This window comes from Schistocerca cancellata, chromosome 8, assembly GCF_023864275.1.
Source record: "Schistocerca cancellata isolate TAMUIC-IGC-003103 chromosome 8, iqSchCanc2.1, whole genome shotgun sequence".
NCBI classification, from domain to species: Eukaryota; Metazoa; Arthropoda; class Insecta; order Orthoptera; family Acrididae; genus Schistocerca; species Schistocerca cancellata.
The window spans coordinates 292,917,427-292,942,333 of NC_064633.1; the positions used below are offsets into that span (position 1 = coordinate 292,917,427).

The 24,907-nt window shown below is 43.1% G+C and overlaps 2 protein-coding genes across 2 annotated transcripts in view; both read left to right on the forward strand.

Annotated features, from left to right (window-relative positions):
• The window catches only part of LOC126095530 (uncharacterized), a 391,122-nt gene extending 369,948 nt beyond the window's left edge, over window positions 1–21,174 (forward strand). The window contains exons 8-9 of the mRNA XM_049910312.1: window positions 3,889–4,168; window positions 21,082–21,174. Coding sequence (XP_049766269.1) covers window positions 3,889–4,168; window positions 21,082–21,110 — 309 coding nt within the window. The 3' untranslated portion in view covers window positions 21,111–21,174. The remainder of the gene's footprint in view (window positions 1–3,888; window positions 4,169–21,081) is intronic.
• LOC126095531 (zinc finger protein with KRAB and SCAN domains 8-like) lies at window positions 21,115–21,525 on the forward strand. The gene has a single exon (XM_049910313.1). It carries the CDS (start codon window positions 21,115–21,117, stop codon window positions 21,523–21,525), a length of 411 nt encoding a protein of 136 aa, XP_049766270.1.
• The last annotated feature ends 3,382 nt before the right edge of the window (window positions 21,526–24,907 follow it).

A 24,907-nucleotide genomic window follows, 5' to 3' on the forward strand; every position in this document is an offset into this window, starting at 1 on the left:
CTTTCGGAAAGGAAATCACGAATCCAGTCGCACAACTGAGGCGATATTCCATAGGAACGCAGTTTGGTTAGAAGACGCTTGTGAGGAACGGTGTCGACAGCCTTCTGGAAATCTAAAAATATGGAATCAATTTGCCATCCTCTGTCGATAGCACTCATTCCTTCATGAATCTAAAGAGCTAGTTGTGTTTCGCAAGAACTATATTTTCTGAATCCGTGCTGACTATGTGTCAATAGATCGTTTTCTTCGAAATAATACATAATGTTCGAATACAGTATATATTCCAAAACCCTACTGCAAATCGACGTTAGTGATATGGGCCTATAATTTAGCGGATTACTCCTACTTCCCTTTTTTGGGTATTGGTGTGACTCGACCAATTTTCCAGTCTTTATGTCCGGATCTTTCTGTGAGCGAGCGGTTGTATATAATTGCTAAATATGGAGCTATTGTATCAGCATACTCTGAGAGGAGCCTGACTGGTATACAATCTGGACCGGAGGCCTTGCCTTTATTAAGTGATTTAAGCTGCTTTGTTACACCGAGGATATCTACTTCTATGATACACCGAGGATATCTACTTCTATGTTTAATCTTGGAAGCCTACGCCTGTCTTGTTGCACATACACTATGTGATCAAAAGTATCCGAACATCACCAAAAACAAACGTTTTTCATATTAGGTGCATTGTGCTGCCACCTACTGCCAGGTACTCCACATTAGCGAATCAGTAGTCATTAGACATTATGAGAGAGTAGACTGGGGCGCTGCGCAGAACTCACGGACTTCGAACGTGGTCAGGTGATTGGGTATCACTTGTGTCATACGTCTGTACGCGAGATTTCAACACTCCTAAACATCCCGAGGTCCACTGTTCCCGATGTGATGGTGAAGTGGAAACGTGAAGGGACACGTACAGCACAAAAGAATACAGGCCGACCTCGTATTTTGACTGACAGGGACCACCGACAGTTGAAGAGGGTCGTAATGTGTAATAGACTATCCAGAACATCACACAGGAATTCCAAACTGCACCAGGATCCTCTGCAAGTACTATGACAGTTAGGTGGGAGGTGAGAAAACTTGGATTTCATGGTCGAGCGGCTGCTCATAAGCCACACATCGCGCCGGTAAATGCCAAACGACCTTGATGTAAGGAGCGTAAACATTGGACGATTGAACAGTGGTAATACGTTGTGTGGAGTGACGAATCACGGTACACAATGTTGCTATCCGATGGCAGGGTGTGGGTATAGCGAACGCCCGGGGAACGTCATCTGCCAGCGTGTGTAGTGCAAACAGTAAAATTCGGAGGCGTTGATGTTATAGTGTAATCGTGTTTTTCATGGTGGGAGGGCTTGCACCCATTGTTGTTTTGCGTGGCACTATCACAGCACAGGCCTACATTGATGTTTTAAGCACCTTCTTGCTTCCCACTGTTGAAGAGCAATTCGGGGATGGCGATTGCGTATTTCAACAAGATCGAGCACCTGTTCATAATGCACGACCTGTGGCGGAGTGGTTGGACGACAGTAACATCCCTGTAATGGACTGGCCTGCACAGAGTCCTGACCTGAACCCTATAGAACACCTCTGGGATGTTTTGGAACGCCGATGGCATTCTAGGCCTCAGCGACTGACATCGATACCTCTCCTCAATGCAGCACTCCGTGAAGAATGGGCGGCCATTCCCCAAGAAACTTTCCAGCACCTGATTGAACGTATGTCTGTTAGAGTGAAAGCTGTCATAAAGGCTAAGGGTGGGCCAACACCATATTGAATACCAGCATTACCGATGGAGGGCGCCACGAACTTGTAAACTATTTTCAGCCAGGTGTCCGGATACTTTTGATCACACAGTGTAACTCGCATGACAGTTCTGCTTGGCGTGTTTAAACCGCAGTACCTGACTCTGGCCTCATTGCTTCCCAGTTTTTTACGTTTCTCGGATCCTCTTGCGAAGAGTTTCAGTCTCACCGTTAACAAGCAGTGTATCACTGAACTCGTCTTTTCAGGTGCTTCCAGATGCCGTTAAAAAAGTACATCATTCAATTTAAAAAATCATACTAGCTTCAACATCTCGATTGTTACGAGAGTTAAGACACTTTATCACATATCAAACTGCATGCTCCTTAGTGTACTATCATTTGGCGAGAACCTCGTTTCCGTATCTGGATCAGTTCACGAAATAAAATGGCTGTTACGTCTTAAGTGGCTCATATACAGGGTGAAAAGTATTTAAACCGAGAAACTCTGGGAGGTTGTAGGGGACATCAAAACAAATATTTTTCCCTAATGTCATTTTTTTCCTATGAGGATTATAAACCGGTGGAGGCAACTGCTGTCCACCAGTGTAGTAGTGCACTGTCTCTGTTTACTAATGGAGCGATACACCTGGAGTGAGTACACTGATATGGTTGGTGCATACTACGTAGCGCACCACAACGGACGAGCTGCACAGCGGGTTCATCAACAACAATAGCCTAATCGCCGTATCCCGCTTCATACGACCTTTGCTTCTGTGTACCATCGTCTGCGTGAGACCGGGTCATTTAGCAGATTACCTGGACAGGGACGCCGTCGCACGGTAAGAACGCTGCAATTTGAGGAAGCTGTCTTGCAGCATGTGGAGCGGATCCTTCGATCAGCACTCGTCCAATTGCACGCAACATGGGGACGAATCAGACGAATGTACGAACAGTCCTTCGAGAGCAATTGTTACTTCCATTTCACTTACAGCGTGTCCACAACCTGGAACCAGTTGATTATCCACCCAAAGCACAGTTTTCGTGGTGGTACCTGAAACAGTGTGAACTGCATCCTACATTTCCATCCTATGTGGTGTTTACCGATGAAGCAACGTTCGGATGTGATGGAGTCTTCAACATGCACAATTCGCATGTTTGGAGTGAGGATAACCCACATGCCACAGTTACTAGCGCTCATCAAGTGCGGTTCTTCGTTAATGTGTGGGTCGGTGTTGTTGGGAACTGTTTAATTGGGCCGTATCTGCTACCTAGACCATTAAATGGCAGGCACTATTACAATTTTCTCGCAAGAGCATTGCCAGAATTGCTGGAAGACGTCCCGCTCCCTACAAGACAACGCATGTGGTTCCAACATGACGGAGCGCCGGCACATTTCAGTCCAGTCATCGCGTGCGTCGATTCCTGGACCGACGGTTCCCAGAAACGTGGATTGGCAGAGGTGGTCCTGTACCATGGCCTGCTCGATCCCCAGATATGTCTCCTCTGGACTTTGTTGTGTGGGGAGAGAGGCGCAACCTTGTTTACGCAACTGCTGCTGCATCAGAGGAGGATCTGGTTGCCAGGATAGTAGCAGCAGAAGGAAGAATTCAGGATACTCCTGGGGTTTTTGCTCGTGTCAGACAGAACATGATCCGACGGTGTGACCTTTGTTTTCGAGACAATGGAGGAATTTTTAAAAATCTACTGTAATTGATACTGGGTTGCGTTAATGTATTGTATCTTGGTCATAAACCAATGGAAAGGTGTTTGTTGGTTTAATTAATTTGCCGCCAGAGAAATCTTTCTCTGCCGGTTTAAATACTCCTCATAGGAAAAAATGACACTAGGGAAAAATAATTTGTTTTGATGTCCCCTACAACCTCCCAGAGTTTGTCGGTTCAAATACTTTTCACCCTGTATAGTGTGTGTATGTGTGTGTGTGTGTGTGTGTGTGTGTGTGTGTGTGTGTCTTCTGCGTTCTGTCGACACACTGCACAACGTATAATGTTTATCGTGAGTATGATCTATGGAACAGTAACTAAGTATCCGCTTGATTCCTAGTCCGCAATGTTCTCACAGCAACGTTTACAGCAGGAAGACACATCTCGGCTTACTGGCAGCTCTGTGTTCCCGTTGACAGGCGCACGGACGCACGCACACGGGGGAGAAGCCGCACCGCTGCCCGCAGTGTGGGAAGGCGTTCAGCCAACTGCGCAACTACAGGTACCACATGTCGGTGCACGCGGGCACGCACGAGTTCGCTGCCGCATGCCCCGAGTGCGGCAAGGTGTTCAACGACCGAGGCTACCTCAGCTCGCACATGAAGATCCACCGCAACCGCAAGGAGTACGAGTGCGCAGCCTGCGGCCGGCGCTTCAACCAGCGCGTCGCCTACAACATGCACGTGCGCACGCACACGGGTGAGCGGCCGCACGCCTGCGCGCTCTGCGACAAGGCCTTCTCCCGCAAGATGCTGCTCAAGCAGCACATGCGCACGCACACCGGCGAGAAGCCGTTCACCTGCGAGGTAATCTCACTCTGCCAAATCTACAGTACTTGGGACGTTCATTAGGTACTGCAACACAATTTTTTTTTTCTGAAAGCAGGTTGGTTTTATTCAGGTTTCCAATACACCGTATTATTCCCCATTCTTTTGGCTATAAAGCCTTATTTTTCAACACAATCTCCGCCTTCGCCGCTCACTGACAAGGGAACCTCCCCATCGCACCCCCCTCAGATTTAGTTATAAGTTGGCACAGTGGATAGGCCTTGAAAAACTGTACACACATCGATCGAGAAAACAGGAAGAAGTTGTGTGGAACTATGAAAAAAACAAGCAAAATACACAAACTGAGTAGTCCATGCGCAAGATAGGCAACATCAAGGATGATATGAGCTGAGGAGCACCGTGGTCCCGTGGTTAGCGTGAGCATCTGCGGAACGAGAGGTCCCTGGTTCAAGTTCTCCCTCGAGTGAAAAGTTTATTTTTTTTATTTTCAGACAATTATCAAAGTTCAAGCACTCACACATAATCGACTTCGCTCTCCAAAATTCCAGGACATGTTCAGATTTGCTTGGACACATGCAGGATTTGACGGTCTACACGCGGAAAAATTTAAAAACGTTAAAAAGATGTTTTGACAGAGCACAGAGAAAACTGTGCGACTGTGAAGCTGTTGCATTCATTTGTTGCAGTTTATGTGACAAACTCTTATGTTTTCATCACTTTTTTGGGAGTGATTACCACATCCACGAGAAAACCTAAATCGGGCAAGGTAGAAGAATCTGTTTACCCATTCGCCAAGTGTACAAGTTAGGTGGGTCGACAACATATTCCTGTCATGTGACGCACATGCCGTCACCAGTGCCGTAAAGAATATATCAGACGTGTTTTCCTCTGGAGGAATCGGTTGACCTTTCTATCAAATGTTTTCGGTTCCCATTGGAGAGGCACGTCCTTTCGTCTACTAATCGCACGGTTTTGCGGTGCGGTCGCAAAACACAGACACTAAACTTATTACAGTGAACAGAGATGTCAATGAACGAACGGCAGATCATAACTTTGCGAAAATAAAGAAAGTAAAATTTACACTCGAGGGAAGACTTGAACCAAGAACCTCTCGTTCCACAGCTGCTCACGCTAACCACGGTACCATGGCACTCCTGAACGTGTATTGGCCTTGATGTTACCCATTTTGCACATGGACTACTCAGTTTGTATATTTTGTTTATTTTTTTCATAGTTCCACACAACTTCTTCCTGTTTTCTCGATTGATGTGTGTTCAGTTTTTCAAGGCCTATCCACTGTGCCAACTTATAACTAAATCTGAAGGGGGTGCGATGGGGAGGTTCCCTTGTGAGAAAGCCTGTGTGCCCTCATGGTACCACCCCACTGGTCGACAGGGGAGCCAACGTCTTGCTGCATCAATAACTACCTATCATCCACATACCACTTCCCGTGGAGTGCATCCTCCATTGGGCCAAACAGATGTAACTCGGAAGGTCCGAAATCAGGACGGTAGTTTCCTCGAGAAAGAACAGACCAATGAAGCTTTGTGAGCTGCTCTAGGAGGCGCAGACTTCTGCGAGGCCTTGTGTTGTCATGGAGAACGAGAGTTCGTTTGCCTCTTGTGGCGACGGACACGCTCAGTTTCCTGAGGGTAGCACAATACACCTCAGAGTTGATCGTCGCACCATGAGAAAGGACACCAAACACAGCAACTCCTTCAAAGTCGCAGAAGACGGTCGCCATGACTTTACTGCCGGAAGGTGTGGCTTTGAACTTTTTCTTTAGAGGAGAGGTAGTGCGGCGCCACCCCATGGATTGCGATTTCGTTTCCGGTTCGAATTGGGAAACCCTTGTTTCATCGCCTGAGATGATGTTCGACAAAAAATTGCCAACGATCAGCCTAGTAACGCAGAAGCAATTCCGCACAGATGGTCCTTCATTGTTCTTGATGGTCTGCCGTTAGGCGGCGGGGAACCCAGTGGGCACAAAAGTTTGAGTACCCCAGCTGGTGGACGAGTGTGTCAGTACTGTCAACACAGAAGTCCAGTTGAACAGCGAGATGTTTGATCGTGATCCATCGTTCATCTCGAATGAGTGTGTCCGCACGTTCCAAAACTGCAGAAGTCACAGTTGTGTTGGGGCCTTCCGGTACACGGGAAATCGGACAGGTTTGCACGATATCGTTGCTATGACGAGAGACGCCTCGCCTAACGACTCACCGGTGCTTTTATTCACTGCCCGGTCTCCGCAGATATTCTGCAAGCACTTAAGAATATTTCCAATGCTCTGGTTTTCCGCCAAAAGAAAATCAGTGACAGCTCTCTACTTGAAACGCATCACCGTTATAAACACCACTCTTAAGGCTATGTATAGCGTAGCTACCTATCAAAAATTCATGAAACAATAGTGACTGAAGCGGCAACAAGTTCCGCATTTTTTTTTCAAACGAAACTGGCCGAGAAAAAAAATGTGTTTCATTACTTATTGAACGCTCCTCGTAGAATCATTTGCTTCTTTCACTACACTTCCAGACGAAATGAATGGCTCAGTTGCGGCGCCCACGCCTCCACTTTAGAGTTGGCAGTGTAGGAGAGGGAGGGGAGGGGGTGGAAGGCGTTTCCTAGCCCAACTCTTCCTGTCTTTAGACGCGAATCTGACGCGTGAACTAATATTTGTAATCATTTACTCAGAGTGTTTAATATAGTCTGTTCCCCAAAAGGGGGCAGGCTGGTTTGATACAACTCTGCATGCTATTCTATCCTGTGCAAGCTCATCTATCTCAACTATGAATAAACGTCGCAACCTACATCCATTGCAACCTGCATACTCTAGTCATCCCTTGGTCTCCTTCTACAATTCCCCCCCCCCCCTTCCATACACACACACACACGCGCGCGCGCACACACACACACACACACACACACACACACACACACACACATTTCCCTCCACAATTAAATTAAATTAACAATTCCTTCAGGCCTCGCCTCTTTTACTCGAGTTATGTCTTACATTTCTTTTTTCTCCATTTCGATACAGTCCCATTTATTAATCTAACCTCAGTATTTTTCTGTAGCAATATACCTCAAAAGCTTCTCGTCTACTACTTTCAGTTCCCATTCCCTAATCTATTTCCCTCAGCGTAACCTGATTTAAATCGACTCCAGACCATTACTCTTGTTTTACTTTTGTTCATGGCCCTCTTATAACCTCCTTTCAAGGCACTATCAATTCCGTTCAACTGCTCTTCCATGTCCTTTGCTCTGTCTGACATAATTACAGTGGCATCGCAAACCTCAAATTTTTCAGTTCTTCTCCATCAATTCCGAACTCCTTTCCAAATTTCTTCCGGTTTCCTTTACTGATTGCTCAACGTACAGACTGAATAACATTGGGGATATGATACAGCCTTATCTCACTCCCTTCTTAAGCACTGCTTCCTTTTCGTGTGCTTCGACACTCTTATAACTGCAGTCTGGTTTTTGCACAAGTTGTGTATCCTGTTTCGCTGTCCGTATTTCATACTTGCTACCTTCAAAATGTCAGCTTTCTCGAAATCTATATGTGCTGTGAAAATAAATTTTCCTTTCTTTAATTATCTTATAAGATAACCCGTGGGGTCAGTATTGCCTCGTGTGTTCTCATACATCTTCCAAACTCAATTTGATGTGGCCCGAGGTCGACTTTTACCAGTTCTTTCCATTCCACTATTTATAATTTGTGTCAGTGTTTAGCAGGCATTACTTATTACAATGACATTGCAGTCATATTCACTCTTGTCAGCATCTGCCTTCTTTGGAAATAGACTTACTAATTTCTTCGGGAAGTGTGTGTGTGGGGGGGGGGGTACATATTTACACACAGGCTGGCTTTCCCGAGGATCTCAATAAGTCTGAGGAAATATCAACTCCAGGGGTCGTATTAAGATTTACGTCTTTCGGCACTACGTCTAATTCTTCTCAAGATATCTTAACTCCCATTTCATCTTCGTTTACTTCCTCCTCCCTTTCAAAAATATTATCTTCAAGTTCACTTCCCTCGCACAGTCCTTCTACACAGGGTCAATCACAGCTACATTGACATACTTTCAGAGGTTGTAGTAAGGATTGAAAAAAGAAAAAAATAAGTGTGGATGAGTATTGATTCTAAAATGTGTACCTTAAGAGCTATGAGCGCTTCTTAATCTTTGCTACTGTGGTATACATCTCTTCTACTGAACAAGTTCTCATAGTTCTTAAGGTATGCTTTTTAACGCACCCATGTTTACAAGACTTTTTTCTTGTTTTGGTCCATTTTGCCACTTCTGAAGGTTTGTTCCACCCTTCAGCTTCCCCTTCTTTGCTCCGTAATACCTTGCCGTCTGAGCTCTTAATATTCACAAAGGTCTCCGACGGTCTCTCTAATTTTCATATAGGCGGCATCTATCTTTCCCCTAGTTGCGTATGCTTCTACATGCTTGCAATCTTCGTCTTGCCATTTCTCGTTGTTCAGTCTCATTTTTATATTTCTGCTTAGATTTTCGCTTCCTTCATTTTCACATTTTCTCCCTTGCAGAATTAGAATCAATAAAACTTGTACCGTACCCCTTTTATTTCCTCAACCTTCAAGATACCGAAGCGAAATTTTCGGGAAATGACAGTACGCACAAGGCAAGTTATTTTGTTACGTGGGTGATTCAACTGTTATACCAGTCGAGATACTGAAGCACATTTTAATGAAGATAAATAATATCAATGGGAGTCGCATGTTCTTGGAAAGTTAAATACAGTGATATAATTCTCGTTAATGTTGGCGTTGAAACTTTTTCGCAAACCTTAGTTGAAAAGCAAGGACGGCCACAATAGCCTACTGTGGTAGAAATTCTGCCTAGCGGGGCTGTCATGCAAGGTTATGTCGTTATATGCAGCCAGAAAATAGGTTTATGCTACCGAGATAAGTTTTTCCTCTTGGTCTTATTTTATATGAGGCTGATACATGGTCAGCTTCAATTGTTATAAACAACACTCTACGCTAACTTCTAGCGTATCAGAAGGGGCTTAAAAAAACTATTTTAATTATGTATACATAGTCGTGATTAGGTGAATAGCTTTTGTGGAAAGAGTTAATCAGTCGAAAGGCTTGATACCACGACAAGGGCCTGGTTTGTAAGTCCAACTTCGCGGTGCTTCCATCGTAATAATCGATTCTGGCCACCTCAACTCCCACTTTTAGCATATTTCTTCGATATTTTTGCGAACACTTTAAAAGTCAATATTAACGATCGTTATACAACTGTAATCGTGTCTTCAAGAGCTTTCGAATGCCATTAAAAAAGTACATAATTCTCCGTTAGAAAAGTCTCCAGACAATTTATTTCGATTGATACAAGAGTTAATGTAAGCGGTGAAATTTTTGGGCGATTTACGTTGTAAATACCGCATGTTTCATCTAAGAATCGTCGGGCGAATTTCCTCTTCTGTTTCGACGGATACTTGCCATTTCGTTTTTTATTGTGTAGGGGTAGGGGTGTAAATGTGGAAGCGTGTGGGTAATGTGGAAACGTCTAGTATCTGGCCTGCAGAGTGCTGCACTCTAGCAGGGCAGCCAGAAATTGTTGCAATAGTTCCTATTTGTCACGGTAGAGGAATAGCAGTCAGTTGAGCAACAAACGCCGTGACAGTGATGCGTTTTACGTTCACGCATTTTCTACACCTTTTTCTAGGTGGGATGCTGAAAACAAAATTTAGGCTATAAGAGCCTTAAGGGAAAAGCAGATTGGGTTAAGAAGAGCAGTAATGGCTTTCAGTGAACCTCAGACGACACTTCAAAGGTTTGTGCATAGTGATATGCCACCTGAAGAATGTTTTTCTTTGAGACTTGGACATAAGCCTGTACTACCTGATGCTATTGAGAAACAGTTGGTACAGTATCTCTTTGAAATGGATAATCGCTTCTATGGCCTTACCAGATTAGATGTCAAGAGAATGGCATATCAGCTGGCGGAAAGAAATAATATTAATCATCCTTTTACTTCAAATGCTGCAGGTAGAGCTTAGTTTGACCTTTTTCTTAGACGACACAAAAATAAACTCTCAATCCACAAACCTATGGAGACCTCATTCTCGAGAGCAAACGGATTCAACAAAGAAGCTGTAGATAAGTTTTTTGACATTTTGGAAGCTGAGTATAGTGCTGATCGTGTGTACAATGTGGACGAAACTGGGCTCTCTTTTGTCCAGAGCAGAATACCACATGTAATTGAACTGAAACGTAAACGTCAAGTAGGTGCCCTCACATCAGCAGAGCGAGGATCCCTGGTGACTGTCATATGCTGTATGAGTGCTGGCAGTACTTTCATACCACCAATGATGATCTTCCCCAGGAAGAACTGGACTGATACTCTACTGAAAGGAGCACCACCTGGAACAATTAGTAAATGCCATCCTTCAGGGTGGATTCAAACTGAGCTCTTCTCCGGGTGGTTTGACCACTTCATTGCTAAGGCACATCCCTCAAAAGAATCTTCTGTGTTGTTAATTCTTGATGGGTATAACAGTCATGACAGAAACCTTCAAGTTATGGAACGTGCAAGGGAGAGCCATGTTACCATCGTGAGCATCCTGCCTCACACCTCTCATAAAACTCAGTCACTTGATAAGACCTTTATGGGCACTCTAAAAACCTATTACGCTGAGTATGTTAGCCAATGGTTGCGGCACAGCAGCCGGCCCTTAGTACCATATGACATATCTGAGTTGAGTTGTTTGGAAAAGCCTACCTGAAGTGCCAGATTGGCTCTATTGCTGAAAAAGGATTTTTGGAGAGTGAATTTTCCCATGTGACATGACTTTTTCCCATGTGACATGACTGTTCTTGGAGAAATCAACTTTATAGCTGCCACGTTGGCTTTAGATGAGGCCAGAAGTCTGAGAGGAACTTATGAGAATCCAGCATCTCCTGACAAGAAGACACTCAGAACGCATTCAGACCTGTGACAACTGACAGCCCAAGTGAAGATGGCCAAAAAGAAAGCAGAAGGTCAACATTGTTGTCAAATACCTCATCAAACACGTGTGTGTCTCCACAAGATATTATGCCAATCCCTCCTCTAAAGAGGAGGGTTTCCAACAGATGTCGTAAGCCAGGTTCATCAATTGTTTTGACATCTTAGCCTTATAAAACACGCCTTTAAGTCTCCTTACTGAAGGGTAAACAGAAGCTTCCTAAGGCACCTGCCAAAAGCAAGAAAAAACGTGAAGCTCCTCCTAGAAAATCATGCAAAAACGGCTTAAGTTATCTGAGGATTCAGATGAAGAACCCAATGCATCAACTGTCTCTTCAGGCGAGTCGGAATTGGATCTCCCAGTTTGAGAAGAAAAACCTACTGAAGAAGACGCCATTTGTATTTTTTGTGGAGGCGCATTTTCCATAGACGTTAGGAGACAATTGTGGATTAAGCGTGTAGTGTGTGAGAAGTGCAGTCACTCTGTGTGGCATAAATGAAGGAGATACACTCCTGGAAATTGAAATAAGAACACCGTGAATTCATTGTCCCAGGAAGGGGAAACTTTATTGACACATTCCTGGGGTCAGATACATCACATGATCACACTGACAGAACCACAGGCACATAGACACAGGCAACAGAGCATGCACAATGTCGGCACTAGTACAGTGTATATCCACCTTTCGCAGCAATGCAGGCTGCTATTCTCCCATGGAGACGATCGTAGAGATGCTGGATGTAGTCCTGTGGAACGGCTTGCCATGCCATTTCCACCTGGCGCCTCAGTTGGACCAGCGTTCGTGCTGGACGTGCAGACCGTGTGAGACGACGCTTCATCCAGTCCCAAACATGCTCAATGGGGGACAGATCCGGAGATCTTGCTGGCCAGGGTAGTTGACTTACACCTTCTAGAGCACGTTGGATGGCACGGGATACATGCGGACGTGCATTGTCCTGTTGGAACAGCAAGTTCCCTTGCCGGTCTAGGAATGGTAGAACGATGGGTTCGATGACGGTTTGGATGTACCGTGCACTATTCAGTGTCCCCTCGACGATCACCAGTGGTGTACGGCCAGTGTAGGAGATCGCTCCCCACACCATGATGCCGGGTGTTGGCCCTGTGTGCCTCGGTCGTATGCAGTCCTGATTGTGGCGCTCACCTGCACGGCGCCAAACACGCATACGACCATCATTGGCACCAAGGCAGAAGCGACTCTCATCGCTGAAGACGACACGTCTCCATTCGTCCCCTCCATTCACGCCTGTCGCGACACCACTGGAGGCGGGCTGCACGATGTTGGGGCGTGAGCGGAAGACGGCCTAACGGTGTGCGGGACCGTAGCCCAGCTTCATGGAGATGGTTGCGAATGGTCCTCGCCGATACCCCAGGAGCAACAGTGTCCCTAATTTGCTGGGAAGTGGCGGTGCGGTCCCCTACTGCACTGCGTAGGATCCTACGGTCTTGGCGTGCATCCGTGCGTCGCTGCGGTCCGGTCCCAGGTCGACGGGCACGTGCGCCTTCCGCCGACCATTGGCGACAACGTCGATGTACTGTGGAGACCTCACGCCCCACGTGTTGAGCAATTCGGCGGTACGTCCACCCGGCCTCCCGCATGCCCACTATACGCCCACGCTCAAAGTCCGTCAACTGCACATACGGTTCACGTCCACGCTGTCGCGGCATGCTACCAGTGTTAAAGACTGCGATGGAGCTCCGTATGCCACGGCAAACTGGCTGACACTGACGGCGGCGGTGCACAAATGCTGCGCAGCTAGCGCCATTCGACGGCCAACACCGCGGTTCCTGGTGTGTCCGCTGTGCCGTGCGTGTGATCATTGCTTGTACAGCCCTCTCGCAGTGTCCGGAGCAAGTATGGTGGGTCTGACACACCGGTGTCAATGTGTTCTTTTTTCCATTTCCAGGAGTGTATTTACATATGCGATTTTTGCAAGTGAACTTCGCTTATGAAGCATTTTTCTATTACAGTTGCGTTTAAAAATATTTTTGTCTAATTTAATATAAAATAAAATAGTTTCTAACATTTTTAATATGAGTAGTTTGCGTTTGAAGTAGTCAGTTTCCCACAATTTTAAGGCTTTCCACGTTACCCGCACTTCTTGAAAAATTAATAGGTTGTTGTGCAAGCAGAAAATGTATTTTTTTTTTTTAATTTTAACATATTTAGTTTTTGTGTTTCATAATATTACATTCATTGCTAAAACATTATGAATTAGCATTGGCTAATTTTTGAAGCTGAAAGAGAATTAACCACTTCTTTTATACCGCAAAAACAAACTGGGTTTCCACATTTACACCCCCACCTCTAAATACAGTGAGTGCAATCAAATATTGCTTATCATGAGTTGCTTACGACGCACAGTATCAACGGAAAAAGACATTTTGGTTCTCTTTACAAACGAAATATACTTTAAACTGCAGTTTCATGTGCCGGTAGCAGCCCGCATCTCGTGGTCGTGCGGTAGCGTTCTCGCTTCCCACGCCCGGGTTCCCGGGTTCGATTCCCGGCGGGGTCAGAGATTTTCTCTGCCTCGTGATGGCTGGGTGTTGTGTGCTGTCCTTAGGTTAGTTACTTACTACTTAAACAGTAGTTCTAAGTTCTAGGGGACTTATGACCAAAGCAGTTGAGTCCCATAGTGATCAGAGCCATTTTTTTTGTCGGTAGCACACTTTCACTGCGTGGTGAAAGCTGGCATTCAAGGTGGAAAAAGTCGGGCGTGAAAGATGTGTCGAGTAAGTGTTTACCACTCCGACTAGTGCAAGAGTACGCCAGAGCTTATTTTTGTCGCAAGGCGTAGTGAAACCGAGGAGATGATATCGTGTTAGGGATATCGAAACTGAAACATTAGGTCATTTTGCGAAAACGTCTTGATGTGATACTGTAGCTGGTTGCATTAATAATGTAACAGTGTGGATTGTTCTCTGTCATTCTCTGGTGCAGACAGCAACCGATGGTTGGCCAGGTCTTCCTTGCCCGACTTTGCAAATGTCGTGTGTCGATCCAGACAGCGGTGTCTCCTAAAGCCATGCAGCAGCGCTACCTAGTCTCTTCTCGTCTACTGATCATTTTTTCGTATCTTTCGCTTCCTGTTAACACACATTGTTAAACAGAAATCCGTGACATGTAGATTAAAAGTTACATAATCTCACATTCGCCGATATTATTTCAATAGTTCACGTGCAAAGTCTGAATACTTTTCTGCCGTATGGTCGCCTCAAAAGTTCTTGCAACCACCTGCAAAGACAGCTATACCATTTGTTAAATATCATATGACAAACGAAGAAAGTGTTTTTGCCCATTTATTCCCAAATTTAAAGTAATAAAACTATTCCAATCATTATTTGCGATCGTTCGATACTTGTATCCATGTGGTATTTTTTCCATGGCTTTCAGAGTTTTCGAGGAGACCCAACTGAATGTGCATCGGGTTTTTGGGGACCAACACATACTTCTGTCCAAGTTGTCTTTCATTTCGAGCAGGAAATTGTTCCTACAGTAGCGATTTTTTTTCACGTTCTTCACTACTTCATTCTCATAAAAACAGCAGAGATTTGTGTACCCGCGCTGCATACCAAGTAGAACTAAAATTATCATTAAGTCTTCACATATACAATACAGTATTTGTGTTTCTCACGTTAAGTAAGTGTGAGCAGTGGTTCAAAATTCTTGCGTCTCCTCCTGGTTAGCTGCATGACCAAAGAGAAAGGTGATTTGTTCTCATTGTTCAATACTACTAGTCAGTAACTTTGCTAAATATATGAAATGTCGTCCCTCGTTTACAGTGATACCGTGACCCGTGCCCACAACAGATTCTATATCATTACAGAAAACCATGGCACATTCCTTTGAGAAGTAGAAAAGCAGCATGGAGATACTGGACTGTAGGGAAAAATAACATTGTAACATAATCTCGAAGCTAGGAAGTTCAGCCTGTTTTTTCGACAAATCTAAGTCTTGAACAAGATCGGTCAGATCCCTTTCAGGCAAAACGTGTGGCTAATTTGATTCACATAGGTTTTTAAATGTTAGACTGTCATGCATAATATCTTGTCTGTCTTTTTCGTGTGCGTCAGCGTATTCATACTCGCTCAGGAAGGATGATGATGATGATGATGTTTGGTTTGTGGGGCGCTCAACTGCGTGGTTATCAGCGCCCGTACAATTACCCAATCTTTGCTCAGTCCAATTTCGCCACTGTCCTGGATGATGATGAAATGATGAGGACAACACAAACACCCAGTCATCTCGAGGCAGGTGAAAATCCCTGACCCCGCCGGCTCAGGAAGGATTGGTATGAATTGTGCCCTTTGACATGTAGCAGATGATAAATTAGAATGTTGCCTTTAAAAAAAAAGGTGATTGATTCCAGCTGGTTTTGTCAGAAATAACAGTCGTGTGATTAGTTAGTTCTCTCCTTATCATGGCGACGCGAGGGGCATGTAACGTGACTCTTTTTCAAACGTGTGCAAAGTGTTAAGCCATCTTTAAAGCAGCATATTTGGACGAGGCGACGAAAAGGGGGGGGGGGGGATATCGGTGCCATTTCCAGTGGTAACGTACCGTATATAGCGTTTTTAAGGATTTCGATAGATAGGGGCCAATGTGCCACAAGAATATTGAACTCGACAGGCAAAAGCCGATTTCATTTTCCAGTTCAACGCCGATGACTCAACTCTATTTACATTCTTCGGGGCAAAAATGGTGTTGATCATTAAGATGGAAAAGCATGGTCTTCGTCGGACGACGTCATGATTATCACTGACTGCAGCGAGTATTGCTCTATGATGTGGAACGTTGGGAATGTTCCCCGTCCCTGAGGTGGAGATTTTGATGAAACAGCAGCAGTGCAGTTCTTCTGTAACAGCGGCTAACACGGGTTGTCATTTACACACAGTCTGATTGAGTAAGTGTACGAAGTTATTAAAATTAGACCGTTTCTTCAAGGAGCTTCCCTTTTCTTTTCTTTTTATCAGGAAATGAGTGTCACAACTATTAGAGGAGAATCGTAGCATTTGGGTATTAGTGTCAATCACTCTGGCGCAGTCGTCAACAGAAAACAAACCCGCCAGTAAACTAAACTATGTGCCGCTACAGTCCTACAATATACCCTACAGCTGGGTGACCGCAGACATTTTGCTGAAGAAATGGGGGACTTCATCTGGATACTATTGCTACGTAGAATAACTATTTGTTCTCTTTCTTTTAAATTAATTCAAAATGTCATCAAATACAACTGTTTGGAATCAGTTTCAAAATAAAGAGAATAAATAGTTTTTCTATACTGTGATAACTGTTCTCCACCTACAGTAGTAGTCGCCTGCTTAACTTTTCATTCAAAATCTCGTGAGATAAGACCTATCGATCTTCTAGACTTTCTTGGGTCGTCTGACTAATTCAGTTTCGAAGAACAGCAGTTCTTTATTTGGATCGGCGAAATACACATTAACCACAAATTCTAAAAGATCGCTCACAATATGACATAATAAAGACCATTTTGTAAACAAAAGGGCAGACTAACTATTGGGAAGAAACGCATGAATAACAACAGAACTACAACATACTTTTTTTCTTTTTAAGCCGTCGAGTTTCCACGCCCAATAAGCAAACACATAATGAAGATTTCGTCATATTTACGAATGATACACCAGAACTGAAAACCATGGCCCAATTCTCTACTACTATTTCTATCCCTTCGTCAGAATGTCTCAATATCTTCCACCCATCTACACTAGTCAAGTAATACAGATAGAATGGTTCAGCAGTTTGCCTTTTATCGGTCGGATAGCTGTTCCCCGCCCATGCCTGCACCCGTTCACTCTTCATGCCATCTCCTTCACTACCCACATTCATACTAAATCACTACCATTTACATGTTCTCTCTCTACTTTTTTCCCCCTCGAACAATCAAATCTTTCCTATTTCCCCTCCCTAAAAAAATGGCTGCCTCAGAATAGTAAATAATGATCATCTACAGCCTGTAAGTGTGCATGTTCTCCTGTCTATAAAACTCTAAAGACACCAATGCTTGGCCACATTAAGCCAGTAAACTAAGGTGAGTGAAACATTATCTGCGAGTTCCTTGTGATACTCTCACAACAAGCTAGTTTACACCTTGCTTTCACTTCTCACCACCCAATACCTTCAGAATTCCAGAAGTACCAATCATTTTGGCTCCCATGTAATAAAATCAGACACTACACTTTGACACTGGCATCACTGGACTGCAGTTTGGATGGTCATGTGATCACTCTACCGGATTTTTTATGTCAGTCTCACAAATAAGAATAACCATCCCTCTTTAAAGTACCTTGTAAGTTAGCTTCGAAACAATGGGTTTACATATCAAAACATTTCTCCCATCAAGGTAAATTCACTGACAGTACTGAGAATCGGACCTGCTGCTACTTCCTCTGGTTCGTTGTAACAACCTGTGTTGGCAGTTGTGGTGTACCTCATTGAATGAATAACGTCACAACACGGCGTGAGATGGTTCAGACTGCTTGAAGCAAAACTTACATGTTTCTTCTGACAAATGACATTGACTTTAGTGCAGTATGTGGTGCTGCTGAAAAGTTTTCTGTTCTACAATGGGGTAGTTAGTGGACAACTGTAGTGTTTTCGCCTAAGTTAGGAATTCCATAATAACATCATTTATTACTACAATGACATGGCTGAAACTTTAATGGGAATTTTTGAGCATCAGGGATCACGACCATGATATATAAAACACATCTGCAACCAGAACCCTCTGTTAGGATGCATAATTTTGGATTTTGGTACTATTATATTCTTCCGCTTTCTACTAAATTTGACACATCTACATTGTTTCCTATGAACCATGGCCCTTGCCAGTGTGGGGCGATGTGGGGTAGGGAGTGGTGGCTTGCCTACCTCTATGATATAGATAGCCATCATGTACGTGCAACCACATCAGACAGGTATCTCTAGAGACGGCAAAAAAACATTTGGTTCCTGAAGAAATCCAGAAGCCTTTTCGTAGTTCCAGGGGCAAATGTCTGGATGACTGACTGATCTGACCTTGTAATATTAGACGTCATGGTCTTGCCACACTGGTACTGCAATTACCTGAAAGCAAAAGGAAATTACAGTAGTCATATTTTCTGAGAGATGTGGCACTACTGTATGGCTTAATGATATTGGCATCCTCTTGGGTATTCTGGAGGTAAAATAGTCCCCCATTTGCATCTGGAGGCTGTCATCAGGAGAAACAAAACCAGCCTTCTACAGGTTGTAGCATGTAATGTTAGAACACTAACAAGGTAGGTAGGTTACAAGAGGGGGAAAGAAGAAGAGGAAGAGGAAGAAGAAGAAGAAGAAGAAGAAGAAGAAGAAGAGGTGGCTAGATTGAAGTTAGATATAGTGGGAGTTAATGAAATGCAGTGACATGAAGAACAGGACTTTTGATCAGTTCCTTACAAGGTTATCAACAAAAAATCAAATTGGTGTAATGCAATAATAAGGCTAATAATGAATAATAAAATTGGAATGTGGATAATTATAATGAACAGCACACTGAATGCAGTGTCATAGCCAAAATAGATACTAAGCCAACACCCGCTACAGTAGCAAATGTTTATATACCGATGAGCTGCACAGATTATAGAGAGACTGAAAGAATATATGATCAGAAATTAATACAAATATTAAAGGAGATGAAAATTCAATTGTGACTGGGGACTGGAATTCGAAAGCAGGAAAAAGACAAGAAGGAAAATTAGCAGGAGAACATGGACTGGCAGAGAGGAGCAGAGCATAATTTAGACATTTCTAATGCTTGGTTTAAGAATCATTTATGAAGGTTATAGACAGGAAACAAACCTGTGTACTCCAGAATGAGTCAGACAAGTTACACAATGGTAAGACAGACTTCTAAACCAGATTCTTAACTGTAACGATCTCGTAGTGTAGCACAGACTGAACAGCTTGTGAAGAGGTACAGAACTGAATTGGGAAAAAAGAAATTTTTGGCACAACTTGAATAAAAAGGGATCAGTTCATAGGCTACATCTTGAGGCATCAAGACATCGTTAATTTCATAATGGAAGTGTTTAGACTAAAAACTTTAAAGAGAGATCAAGGGGATGAATACAGTAAGCAGGCTCAAATGGATTTAGGTTACAATCACATACCTGAAAGGTTGTGTTTGTGTGAGTGGGGGGGGGGGGGGTTGAGGAGGGAGGATGGTGTCCAGATGGGCTACTTGCCGCCACCACTGGAATCTGAAGCAGAGAGCTTTTCTACATTACAGAATTCTCATACACTTCTAGAAGCGATTGGATAACCATCAGTTCATCTATAAAATTTAATTTCTCGTAGTATGAGCTGTCTCGACACTGATCAACTCAGTTATGTCAAATTGACAGTTTTAGTGTCTTGTGGCCCATCCAACACCCCCATTCCCCCTGGACAAATTTCTGCAGGTGGTCAAGGTAGCAATAGTTACGTAGGGATGAAGAGAGCTGCACAGAATAGACGAACATGGACAGAGGCTTCAAACCAGTCTTCAGACTAAAGACGATGACAACAACAACAACAACAACAACATTATTTATACATACCTTAGAGGTATACAATTTTAATTAACAAACATGAAAAACCTTACTCAATTTTTCCCATCTCGCTGCACTGTCTCAAAAAGGCTGTCACAAAAACATTAAAAATGTTGCAGCCTGTTTCCTTTCTCCTCCTAGTCCTATTTCCAGCTCAAACTTCACCTCTTATGACCTTGTTGTTGATGGGACATTAATCATAACCTTTCCCCCTTTTCCAAATACTCTAGCAGTATAGGTCAGATGTGATTCTTGCATATGAAACTGTTTGCAGGTGCACTACTCTTGGCTACATGTTATGCAATTAACACATTTGTTGAATTTCATTATGATTTGCTACATAGCCTTTAGATATTTATTTGTAGGAATGTGTTCCTAAGTATGTGCCAAATTGAGTAATCCAATATTGGTTTTGTATTCTGATTATGAAACTTGCTTGCATTTATACATAATGAAGGTGAACTCTTCTCAATTCCGATTCCATATTCACAACAGAGCATAAGAAGCTCCTCTCGGTATTTGCACACAACTATTTTTGAAGTAGCACATAAAGCAACTTCTGTTACGATGTTACGACACTTTCTAGCAGATTAAAACTGTGTACCAGACTAGGACTCGAACCCAGAACCATTTCTTTCATGGGCAATGCTGTTCCACATGAACTATCCAGGCATGATACACAACCTACCATCACAGCTTTATTTTTACCAGTTCTTCTCTTCTAACCTCTAGGCTCCACAGAATATGACTTCATATCTTGTGGCACAAGCAGTGAAAAAAAAAAGCTTTGTCTAAGGATATTATGGGAAAATGTTTCCATTACATTCTTTCTACCAGGAGTGCTAGTCCCGCAAGATAAGCAGGACAATTTTTGTGAAGTTTGGAAGATTGGAGTGAGGTACAAGTAGGAGTAAAACTGTGTGCACACACTTTGAGTTGTACTCGGATATCTCAGCCAGTAGAGTAATTGCTCACGAAAGGCAAAGTTCCCAGTTCAAGTTCTGATCCTTCACACAGTTTCACTCTGTTAGGAAGTTTCAAAAAATCATTTACTCTGCTACAGAGTATAAAGATCCAATCTGGAAACTTATGTTGCTTTCTTTTTAGTATCAGATCTCTGTGTTTCAGTCACTGGGCACCTTCAGCAGGACATAAACCCATACTTTCCTCCCTTCCTATGTTTAGAAATTTTCCAGTCCCTTGGCCAGGATACAATCACTATCTGGCACATAAATATCTTGCAAACAGATATGCAGCAAGCAGTTCGCAGACCGTAGTAACATGAAGCTACACCTGCGCATTCATTCGGGCATCAGACCGTACTCGTGCAGCGAATGTGGCAAGGCGTTCACCAAGAAGCATCACCTGAAGGCACACATGAACCACCACACCGGCCTGAGGCCCTATAGCTGTGACCGCTGCGGTGCCACCTTCAGCCAGTCCAGCAACATGCGCACCCACCGCAAGAAGTGTTCTGCCCCCGTGCCACCACCTGCCAGAGATATTTGCAACAGGACAGGGCAGCAATCCTCAGGCATGCCTAGAGCTGCTGGCACTAGTGTCATCATGCGTGTGTATGGAGAACTTGTGCAGCACACATCGACGTCAGCACCAATGTCCACAGGCCAGCAGCAAATTGAACTTGCCCTTGCCAATGATGTCGAGGGGGACAATGGTGCACGGCTTCCCTAAAATGGCTGATATGGGCAACAGTGGCTCATCATCAGCGATTTCTCAGTGACAGCACCCATATGTCAAATGTTAAGCTGGTTTTCCTGTGTATCCATATTTTCTCAGGATAATTTTAAAAGCTGTTCCCTTTCTTTAAATTTATTGAACTGTACCACCAACAACATGGTATTTACATAGAAATAATGCAACAGAGAGCACCTGCACAACAATATGAGATTACATTACACTATTTACATAAGTTACAGTTCAGGAATCTTGATATGATGCCATCTATAGATCAATGAATACAAAAAAGAGAATTTTCTAACCTGTGTCAGTATAATTATTATAATAATCATGCCTAAATGACTTTTCTGTCTTAGTGTCTCTAGGGAAAAAAACCCTGAGCCATGCACGGCCAGCTATTTATAACTTTTAGTTCATTCTCTTCGTTCAGTTTACTTTGGAATAATCATCTGTTGGCACTGAAAGGTGTATGTTGCTGATTATCTTGAAGTTGAAAAGAACAATCAGTTCGTGCTGAATCGGCGTCTGTTGCTGGTGGTCTGTTTTCAAATTGTGCATACTCGGAATTTACATATGATTCATTTTTACAAGTGGTAACATGTCCTCTATGAAATTGCAAGCTGTTAGAATCATCCCCCATTTCATTTTTGCAGCTGTACCGACTTCCATTTTCAACTTTTAAATCATCATTTTTCTCCAGTTTCACTTCTGTTATTAATTTTAGTACATTTTTATTATGGACATGTAGTTGATCGCTGGGAAACTGTATCAATCTTCACTGTCTTTTTAACGTCTTCATTTTGCCATGCTTTTATTTTTCTCTTTAGAGTACCACTTAAATATGACCTATTTCTCGACATTGTGGTTTTAACTTAACCCACACATTTAAGAGCAACCCATGTAAGAAAAGACCAACAATATATTTTACATTAATGCAACCACATCCTAGATAAAGAGGAAATAAACTGCATTACACATGTACCTGATGTTCACTATAGTAATGGCCAAGACTTTTGTCCACTGCAAACACACAAAAAACTTAAGGGATCATTAGTAAGAGAGCCAACTGCAGCAAACACACAATGAAGAAGGTTCCAGAATGAGAAGTTTGGAAGGTAGGAGATGAGATACTGGCAGAAGTAAAGCTGTGAGTACCGGGCGTGAGTCGTGCTTCGGTAGCTCAGATGGTAGAGCACTTGCCCGCGAAAGGCAAAGGTCCCGAGTTCGAGACTCGGTCGGGCACACAGTTTTAATCTGCCAGGAAGTTTCAATGAAGAAGGTAATGGATTCCAGAGTGTTAGCTGGCATGCTAGCCACCGACTGGTGGAATCTGTGTACTGCATGCAGTGGTGGCCACAGTTCACTGTAGCATTCTTGTTAATATCACAACACACAAAACTCTCTCTCTCTCTCTCTCTCTCTCTCTATCTCTATCTCTCTCTCTCTATCTCTCTCTCTCTGCATGGCCGTGTTAGCGAAATAAGGACAGTACACTGCTCAGCAATACCAAAATTCAAACAATGAAAACAACTAATGCAGAAGACTGGAGGCACCATACACCACTTCCGCGGAAGGTGAGTTTGCTCTCACAGCAATACAATGTAACCTACAATGCAGGTTCTGAATACTGTATTCATGCAAACACCATGTTTCTTTCTGCAGCTACACAGATAGGCAGTTCAGTGCCTTTATCAAAGGCTGCAGCATTTGTTACCATATCCACAATTATTATCTTCCCACTCCACAGCACCAGTGGTACAAGAGGTAACGGTTGTATCAGACTTATACAGCATATGGCATGTTATGAGTTGTGGATGTGGCCAGCAAGATCGTAGGCCTACTCACCAATTTCAAATATTGCGTATATCTACAATACCTTCTCTGCAGTTCATTACTAGCAGAGATTCTGATCAACCTGTGATTGTGCTTGCAGGGAGAGCATTGGAATGTACTGCAAAACAGTTTCAAAACTTGTGAAGTGAAACTCAAAGATGTATCACTCAAGAGAGAGCTTTACTCCCTACTGAACTCATGCTTCGGGTATTTTGTTACATGTGTCGCACTAGCTCTGCTGCCACCTCTATTTGATAACACTTAAATATTTACATATACAAATCTGCATGCTGTGTGGCCCTGATGCATTTGATGACAGATCACCTACACTGTTTTGCACTATTTAGCTTTTTTTTCACTCATCCAAAGTTATATCTCTGAACGCATAGACTGTGATCACAGACAAATTGAGGATATTGCCTAGAATACTCTGTTTAGGACAGCTGTTTATTCATATCCAAAAAGTAACTTGCTACCTTCTTCCCACTTCAGATACCTCTACATTTAACGCAGTTTTAGTTACAATTATCACTTCACTGAACACTTTTAGATCTCCAAAGAGAGAGATGGTGTGGTGCATACTCTTGGAACAAGATGATTTGGTAACTATTTTCAAGAGTAATGATCAGATGCAAAAGTACAGGACACATTTTAGAAACACAGCAGAGCCTTGTTGGTTGAAACAACAATGAAATGAAAAACGTTGTAGTGGAAATATCTAATATCGTGGAACCTTGACAGATTTGCAGCTACGGTTTGTTACAACAACTCAACAAGTTGACAGGGTGAGCCTGGAGAAATATTTAAATAAGCTGTAGAATACATGCAAATATTTCTACCTTGTCCTGCTAAAGCTAACAGTTGCAATTATAATGTGCAAATGGGTTGGTGACATCACAGTTTCATATTGTTTATTATCAAACAAAATAAGGGTATTCTTTAACCTATGAAATGCTGGCTAAACTGGTACAACACCTGACGAGAAATTGGAGCAGCCCACATGATGCACTGCCTCCGGCGCCATATATAAAAAGCTCAATGGTGGGTTTGCTGCTCCCATGTTTTCATTGACTAGGTTCTGTTACCTATTCTGGTTCAACAGTCCAGCCCTTTCTAGAAGATTCAACACCGTGTTAGCCAATGAGGATATTGTATAACTAGTTTCAGTATGCAGTTTCATGTATTACTGATGTATGTTTCAACCATTTGCTGCAGTATCCATCATTTTTTTCTCTGTGTATAACTGTGAATACACGTCTTCCACTTGTCATAATTTCTTATGTAGTATTATATCTTTTTGTAACAATCCTTTACTACATGTATAAACCTAATGTCTTCTGTTGGATCTGTGATTCATCTGTGTGTATTTAGTTCAGAGGAAGATTCCAGTATAGCATTCCATCACCAACATGATCATTAGAAGCTGAGCACAAGCTCAGCTTGGTGAACAATGGAAGAAGAAAATCAATGACATTCTTTTTTTTTTTGCCTTAAGTGATTTCAACTAACCACAGAAAATTTAATCCAGATGGCTAGGTGCAGA